Raw genomic sequence first — 8,554 nt, forward strand, 5'->3', positions numbered from 1 at the left:
TTTCACTTAAGGGCCAATGGAATGGTCTAAAATATGTATACTCTACCTACCCGGGGCACCGGGCCTTGCAAAACGAGCTAATCCCTTTTTTCTCCTCCTTAAATTCATTTTTTTTAATGCCAGTTTGTCCAATCAAGCTGCGTATTTGACGGCGAATATTTTACTGGCAAGGCCATTCACCAATTAAACTTGTTAGTGGGCGGGACTTGTTGCATTGTTAAAAAAAACGGACGTGAGGTGTTATATCGGCTTCATGCACCTCAAACGTTTGTTTGTGGACCGCCATTATACGCATAGAAGAAGGTTTGGTGTAACGTTAACGTGTGTCGTCGTCCTAGTAGCAGTGAGGTGAGTTTGTGGAATCTTACTACGGCAATGTATTCTTTATTTCTATCTTTTTATGCCAAATGAACTGCCTGAACTTGCTTTACGATAATTGTATTGCATGAATTTGACATTTTTATTTTGGTCGTTATATTGAGCTAGCTAGTTAACTATCATAGCTAACGTCCTTAGCTAGCTAGCTAACATTAGCTAAATTGGCTTGCTAACGTTGTTAGCCACCCAGTCGACGCTGTGATGGAGGAAGTCTTGCCTACTTTCGATATTCTATAGCTAACTCCGCTTTCCAACTTTGCTTACCAGACTTTAGAAATGTGAACTTAGACATTGAACAAAGTTTGTCTAACTAGTATTCAGTAATTGTTCGGCCAGTTTGAATTAAATTGCACTAGTTAGCTAACATAACGTTAACCATTGCACTTCCTGTCCATGCCGCCCACTCACTTGACATCACGACTTTATTTGCAGCCTAACTGGTATATTGACATGCCTCTCCTCTTTCACAGGCTCTGCGTTAACATAAATATGGTGAAGATCTTTATTGGAAACCTCCCTAACGAGGTCGAAAAGGATGAGATTGAGGCCCTGTTTACTGAACATGGCACAGTGACAGAATGTGCAAAGTTCAAAAATTACGCCTTTGTCCACATGGATGACCGCAAGTCTGCAACGAAAGCCATCCGCAGCCTGCACCTCTTCAAGCTTCATGGCAGGCCAATCAATGTGGAGCCGAGCAGGGGGAAGAACCAGGGTCCAGTGAAACTTCATGTGGCCAATGTGGAGAAAGGCAACGGCGATGAGCTCCGCACTCTGTTCGAGGAGTATGGAACAGTGACAGAATGTGCCATCATAAAAAATTTCGCATTCATTCACATGTCCAACTCAGATGAGGCCAAGGATGCCATAAAGGGATTAGACAACACTGACTTCCAAGGTAAGAAAATTACCCTCATTAAGATTTACGATTGAACTGTTGGAAAGTCCTGAAGTTAAATATGGACTTGCATGTCACTGTCTGACTGTTAATCATGGTTTTCCTCTTAGGCAAACGGATTCACGTTCAGATGTCAAAAAGCCGTCCCAGAGGGGAGGAAGAGGATTACGGCCCCCCACCAGATAGGGGTGGATACTGGCCACCACCCCGTGGCTACCCTGGGGACAGGGGTATGCGTGAGCCCCCGCATTACAGAGGTCGCATGTCAGGGGGTTACCCTGGACCCCCTCCACCACCACCTCCCCCTAGACGAGCCCCTTACCTCCCAGAGCGTGCTTATGAGCGTGAGAGGGAAAGCTACGGGGTGGTCGATTACTATGAGAAGTACAGAGCGCGCCCTGCCCCTTACGGTGGCCTTTCAGGCTATGGAGATGAAAGGCGTGTTGGCGCCATACCCCCTCCACCACCACCCCCTTCTGCCATGGTTAGGGAGCGCCTTGGGGCCTCCTCCCTCAACCCGTACGAGCGTCGCCCCCTCCCTCCTCCGTCCTCCTACTATGCCCGTGATCGCAGTCCCATCAGAAGACCCCCTCCCCCCATGCCCCCCGCAGGTAACGGCTACTCCTATGAGCGCTCTCGGCTCTCTCCTCTGTCCAGGCCAGCGATGTACAGCGTACCACGTACCAGAGACCCCTATGCTGAGAGGGTGCCTCTGGCCCCTCCTGCCCGCTACTCGTATTGAACGCACACTGGTGCTTGACTCAAGGTGAGATATCAGAAACAGGATAGTACACTATGCAATTACACTTCTAGCTCACTTAAAACAATGGGGAGTGGAAGGTTTGAATTAGGGGTGACTCCTCGCATTGACGTTCAGTGTCTCGCTTAAAATACCAGACTAGAAAAGCTCCAAATGCATTGTTTCACCATATCCTTAGCTTTTTACAAACTCCAAATCTGCTTCAACTGAACAATGTAAAATCGTAATATGCCTTTTAAAGAATGCTGGAAGTTTTACTGAACCTCAGCGCGTTCCTCCATGAGTAAAATGCGCTTGACTTGTGTGGTTTGCTCTCTTTCCAGGGTTAAATTATCCGACAAGATCGTCGTCTCCTGATGCACGTGGCACTATACCCCCCCTTCGTCTGTGGCGTTGCGTTCACCTGCGACTTACTGGAAGATACTCTATTGCTTGCGGGCACCCATACAAAAAAATACGCTTTTGTCTACGGTTTCGTCCTCTTTCTTGAACTGTTTTACATTTGTTCTGCTTGATTTTATTGTTCGAGGTTCATAAGATGTTTTGGGGCAAAGGATAAAGGCAGAGGGGGTTACTGTATTTTTGAGGTGTTATTCTATTTTGAAATGACGCAGTACTCCTAAGGGCTCTATGTTGGCCTAAGACCTAACATAAAATTTCTTCCTTCATAAAATCATTTTCATGGATACAAACCCTCTAAACTGTGATATTCATGAAGGGACTATTTGAATGTTAATTAAATAGCAATCCATGTAATTTTGGTAAACATGAATGTTACGAAGATTCTGCAGATGTCTTTTTCAGAGCTGTATCTAGCTTCAGTTTGATTAATAAACCACACTCTCATTTGCATAATCAGTCCAACAACGTGTTAGTGTAATATCGCTTTAACTGGTGTGATCTTGGTTTTGGGTGGTACTTACCAGTATTCAAGACGTTTTGCGACGCAACTGTTAGCGTAGTGATTTAACTACCTATGCAAATTTGATTTGTTAGACATTTTGTGTTCAATTATATGCCGATTTACATACCTAGATACCCCAAAGCTGCGTTTTATGTATGGTTTTCTTTTCTTTACAGATGCCATTTTTGATTTCAAAGCTTTTTAATAAACAGATTTGAACTATCGTCACTTTGAACTTCCCCATCTTTCCTCGTTATTATAGGCGCTTCATGACAATGCTCATTGCAGTCAGTGAAAGCCAATATGCAGCAGCACTAACTTAATCTATGGCATTTCGGTCCATTCTGAAAAATACGCTTTTCAATTTTAAATTTATATTCAAAGTAGTGGGGAAATTACCCTCTTACCATCTTTTTCTTTGCGGTGGCAAATGTATAATCTCTTGCGATATCTGAAAATGCTTAATTTTACAATGTCACAGTTTCCATCTTTCAACCACTGCATGCTCCATGTTCTTCAGCATCATTCTCTTAAATAAATGTAATGTTTTGGCTTAGTGATCTAACTAATGCCCTCTCCCATGATACATAGGACAATAAGCCCTGGTATTCTTAGCACTTCTGCTTTTTGTAGGTTGTTAGAACCATGATCTGTGGATAGGTGTTGTGGACACAATGTAGGAGACGGTCGTGCTGTCTTTTGCTGTATCCTACAATATGGACATGTGGAGGTAATGTTCAATTAAGGTCATTTATACAGAACTGTGATTTATTGTACTTTAAAGGTGCTACACAGATTTGATTTTAAAAAATTGCTTTGTAATTTCAGGATTTCCATAATATCTGCAGTAATAGTGGAATGATAGTGTTTCACAGTATTACATACCCACCAGTGTTGTGGTTTGCTGTGCTATTCGCCTATTGGTTTCCCCGCTGAAGCGGCACGTGTCAAAATGGGAAAGCTGTTCTGACTTAGAGCGATTTCCACTAGGTAAACTGCCAGTCATTAACTGGTTGGTAAAATTCTACACTGTTCGCTCAATTTCAGTTTGTGAGAAAATAAGCACTGTATAGTGAAGTGAATCATTGTACAATCCAAATTGCTGTGAATGGTCTTTTCAGTGAAACAAAAGTAATTTTTTGAAGTTGGTGAATAGTCTACCAGCTTCAAACAGCTGTAAAAACTATTTTTATTTTTGAAAAGATATTTCGCAGCGATTTAGATGGTACAAGTCAAACAGCTTTCCCAAATGATAGGCGAATATCACAGCCAACACTAGCGGCGGGTAAGTAATACTTTGAAACACTCATTCCACTATTAGCGGCAGATATATTATGGACATTTTCTGAAATTACAATGCAACAAAAATAAAAATCCTATGTTTAGTACCTTTAAGTCCCATTTGATGACATACTTTGCCCATGCTTAGTGTCTTTATCCTTTTCTATCTAACTGATCCCCATCTTATTGCTCCTATCCCCCACATCTAGGCCTCTTGTTCTTTCCTTGCACAAGAGGTTGGTACGGAAGTGGAATTCTGCTAGGGAAGGTATTGTGAAATTAATTTAGCAGAATAGTGTAACCATGTAGGTATCAGTAATGAAATGTTGGAATAAGTGTCATGTTGGATATACTAAATATATTTATTTTTGTAGTTGTATGGATGAACAGACTTCCCCAATGCTTAGCATGTCCTTTTTAATGATACTTGCCTTCCATCCTATTTCTCCCATCTCTTCCCCTCTAGGCCATGGTCTTCTTTCCAGAGGTTGGTACAGAAGTGGACTTCAGCTCCTCTTGATATTCTGACACTGCTCTTCAGGGTTATGTATGCTGTGAATGGGTGCCACCGCTACCAGATCGGTCCTCATGCAGGAAGTGCAATGGCCCATGGTCAGACATCTCTGTTCCATTTTGTATTTTAGGTTTAATGTGGGGAAAAGTGAAGTAAAAAGAAATCTCTTCAGGCCTCCAGAGTGGCGCAGCGGTCTAAGGCATCGCAGTGTTGTGGCGTCACTACAGCCTGGGATCAAACCCCGGGCTGTGTCACAACCGGCCGTGACTGGAAGTCCCATATGACAGCGCACAATTGGCCCAGCGTCGTCCGGGTTAGTGGAGGGTTTGGGGGGCGGCTTTACTTGGCTCATCGCGCTCTAGCAACTCCTTGTGGGGGAACGGGTGCCTGCAAGCTGACTTCGGTCGTCAGTTGAACGGTGTTTCCTCCGTCACATTGGTGCAGCTGGCTTCCGGGTTAAGTGAGCAGGTGTTGAGAAGCGTGGCTTGGCAGGTCATGTTTTGGAGGACTCTACTTTTGGCTCCCAAGCCCGTTGCAGCAATGAGACAAGATCGCAATTGGATATCATGAAATTGGGGAGAAAAAGGGGGTAAAATTACACCTTTTTTAAAAAATAATCTTGTCTTTCTTTAGGAGGAACTTGGTTGGAAGAAGGAATACTGTCTGACTGCTGCATAATCATTTCCTGACCAGATGACTCCTTGAGTTGAAGTGACATCAGGAAAATGTCGTCCTCGATGCTCACCATTTCTATGTATTGTCACAAAAAAAAAAAAAAAAAAAAAAAAAAAATTTGTAAACTATTTTTACTGTTGCCATCAGTGTTGATTTTGCTTACATGCTCAACTGCAAAAATATTACTGCAAAGCACTGATTTTCAAATGTATTTATTTTACCAATCTAACTACCAAAAATGAATAAATTATTTTTATGTATAATTGATTACTTTATTTCTTGCTTGAGTATGGACAAATTATCCTGTCTTCTTGAGGCACCGTTCACAAGATGATCACAGCTGTTTGAGATCACGGAATGGTAAAGGACTTCCAAATAGAACACTGGGGAAGTACAGAGGCATTGAAATGCAACACTCAACGGCAAAGAACTGCATATGATGCCTGAGTAGGTGCTTTCCAGACAAAAATACTCTAGGCTAGTCCTGGAGGACAATGGATTTTGTTACTGTGAGCTTATTGGTCATGCTCCTGTCTGGGGTGTGGCTTACTGTTTTGCTGAAGCCCCATTGGTTGAGTGTGGCACTGGCAAGACCTACACTGTGGCTCTACTCAGCCCTCAACCCTGCCACTGGTTTGCCCTGGTTCCTCACTACACACTTTGAGACCTGGGTTCATGACTCTGGAGTCTTATCTATTCCTGTCAGTCGGGTGATGTAACCCTGGCTTGTTTGGAGCTGGGGTGCAGGGAGAACTTGATAGTGAGGCTAGGGGAGGTGGAGGTGGGTGCCTGGCAGGTTTGCAATCGTTGTGGGGAACTTGAAGAGAGGGTTGAGTGAGTCGGTGTGTAGTTGCATAAATGCTGGTAAGAAAGATGATAATAATACATATACCACTTTGTTTCGATTTTGCTACTCCCTGTGACAAAGAGTTGTAGTGTCATGTCACCCTCTGAGAAGTGCTATTTCCTAGTTTCCTCTATCCTTTACCTAGGTTGTGCTATACACACTGTGAGCACAGGAGAGGGGAAGCCTGTGGAAGCTCTTCCATGTGGGATGGTTCAGAGACGTGTAGAGAGGTTGCAAGTTTTCTCCATTGTCCGGGAGGACTGCCCGACCTCTCGTCGGCATGATGTTCCCACTCTAAAACGGATGCTCCATCTGTCACTCATGAATCCTGTTGACATCACCACCCCCTTGGACATTGCTCACATGTCCCTCTGTCTCTGTGTACAGGTAAGCTGATGGTCCTTTCCACTTCAGGGGCTCTTTAGTAAGGTCATATTAAGGGAGCGCCTTCAACACACCTATTTTTATTTAACCTTTATTTAACTAGGCAAGTTAAGAACAAATTCTTATTTTCAATGACGGCCTAGGATCAGTGGGTTAACTGCCTTGTTCAGGGGCAGAACGACATATTTGTACCTTGTCAGCTTGGGGATTCGAACTTGCAACCTTTCGGTTACTAGCCCAACGCTCTAACCACTAGGCTACTCTGCCACCCCTATAATGGCTTATTCGTGAACATAATGTATAACTGGATATTTCCGAGCCCACTAGCCACTTGTTATAACTCTTTTTATTTCTGTCCACAGCCCTGTATACGGGGAACGAGATGCATAGCCTCTAACCCAGTTGGACCTTCTCCAAAAGAACAGAACCCACTCCCTAGATCACTCACATGGGGGAAACGGATACCTCATCCACTGGTCCTCTCCGTCCGACTCTGGGGTTTATCGCTGTTTCCAGGAGGGGCGGCTGACGGGGTTACCTCCTGCGGATGGATGAGCACAAGAGAACTGACAGGACCAAACCCAAGTCCAGATGAGCCATAACTTCCTCAGAGCTAGTGGCCCTTTGCCTGGCTACCCAGACGCCTTCCTCAGGCCAAACGGCACGCTACTTCTCCACACATGTCTGGATCTACAGTGCATTCGGAAAGTATTCAGACCCCTTGACTTTTTCCAAATGTTAAGTTACAGCCGTATTCTAAAATGGATTAAATCGTTTTTTCCCCTTATCAATCTACACACAATACCCCATAATGACAGAGCAAAAACAGTTTTTTAGAAATGTTTACAAATTTATAAAAAATACTTAACTGAAATATTACATTTACATAAGTATTCAGACCCTTTACTTAGTACTTTGTTGAAGCACCTTTGGCAGTGATTACAGCCTTGATTCTTCTTGGCTATAACGCTATAAGCTTGGCACACCTGTATTTGGGGAGTTTCTCCCATTCCTCTCTGCAGATCCTCTCAAGCTCTGTCAGGTTGGATGGGGAGTGTTGCTGCACAGTTACTTTCAGGTCTCTCCAGAGATGTTCGAGTGGGTTCAAGTCCGGGCTCTGGCTGGGTCACTCAAGGACATTCAGAGACTTGTCCCGAAGCCACTCCTGTGTTGTCTTGGCTGTGTGCTTAGGTTCATTGTCCTGTTGGAAGGTGAACCTTCGCTCCAGTCTGAGGTCCTGAGCGCTATGGAGCAGGTTTTCATCAAGGATCTCTCTGTACTTTGCTCTGTTCATCTTTGCCTCGATCCTGACTAGTCTCCCAGTCCCTGCCGCTGTAAAATATCCCCACAGGATGATGCTGCCACCACCATGCTTCACTGTAGGGATGGTGCCAGGTTTCCTCCAGATGTGACTCTTGGCATTCAGGCCAAAGAGTTCAAGCAGACTGTCATGTGCCTTTTACTGAGAAGTGGCTTCCGTCTGGCCACCCTACCATAAAGGCCTCGTTGGTGGAGTCCTGCAGAGATGGTTGTCCTTCTGGAAGGTTCTCCCATCTCCAAAGAGGAACTCTAGAGCTCTGTCAGAGTGACCATCAGGTTCTTCATCACCTCCTTGACCAAGGCCCTTCTCCCCCGATTGCTGTTTGGCCGGGCGGCCAGCTCTAGGAAGAGTCTTGGTGGGTCCAAACTTCTTCCAATTAAGAATGATGGAGGCCACTGTGTTCTTTGGGACCTTCAATACTGCAGACATTTTGTGGTACCATTCCCCAGATCTGTGCCTCGACACAATCCTGTCTCGGAGCTCTACGGACAATTCCTTCGAACTCATGGCTTGGTTTTTGCTCTGAGATGCACTGTCAACTGTGGGACCTTATACAGACAGATGTGTGCCTTTCCAAATCATGTCCAATCAA

At 44.4% G+C, this 8,554-nt stretch overlaps 1 protein-coding gene across 1 annotated transcript; it reads left to right on the forward strand.

Annotated features, from left to right (window-relative positions):
* The first annotated feature begins 237 nt into the window (after positions 1-237).
* LOC120049663 (RNA-binding protein 4B-like) lies at positions 238-3,168 on the forward strand. Its single transcript, XM_038996008.1, has 4 exons — positions 238-348; positions 849-1,276; positions 1,387-2,042; positions 2,360-3,168. Exons 1-3 carry the CDS (start codon positions 254-256, stop codon positions 2,016-2,018), a joined length of 1,155 nt encoding a protein of 384 aa, XP_038851936.1. The 5' UTR covers positions 238-253; the 3' UTR covers positions 2,019-2,042; positions 2,360-3,168.
* Positions 3,169-8,554: the final 5,386 nt, after the last annotated feature.

The sequence above is a fragment of the Salvelinus namaycush genome, chromosome 6 (genome assembly GCF_016432855.1).
Source record: "Salvelinus namaycush isolate Seneca chromosome 6, SaNama_1.0, whole genome shotgun sequence".
NCBI lineage: Eukaryota > Metazoa > Chordata > Actinopteri > Salmoniformes > Salmonidae > Salvelinus > Salvelinus namaycush.

What these genes read in the sequence shown, in the direction of transcription:
- LOC120049663 (XM_038996008.1), top strand. Translation starts at nt 254, where the DNA reads ATGCACCTCAAACGTTTGTTTGTGGACCGCCATTATACGCATAGAAGA. An exon ending in GTCGTCCTAGTAGCAGTGAG is followed by an intron (nt 349 to 848) that starts GTGAGTTTGTGG and finishes CCTCTTTCACAG; the next exon opens with GCTCTGCGTTAACATAAATA. An exon ending in AGACAACACTGACTTCCAAG is followed by an intron (nt 1,277 to 1,386) that starts GTAAGAAAATTA and finishes TTTTCCTCTTAG; the next exon opens with GCAAACGGATTCACGTTCAG.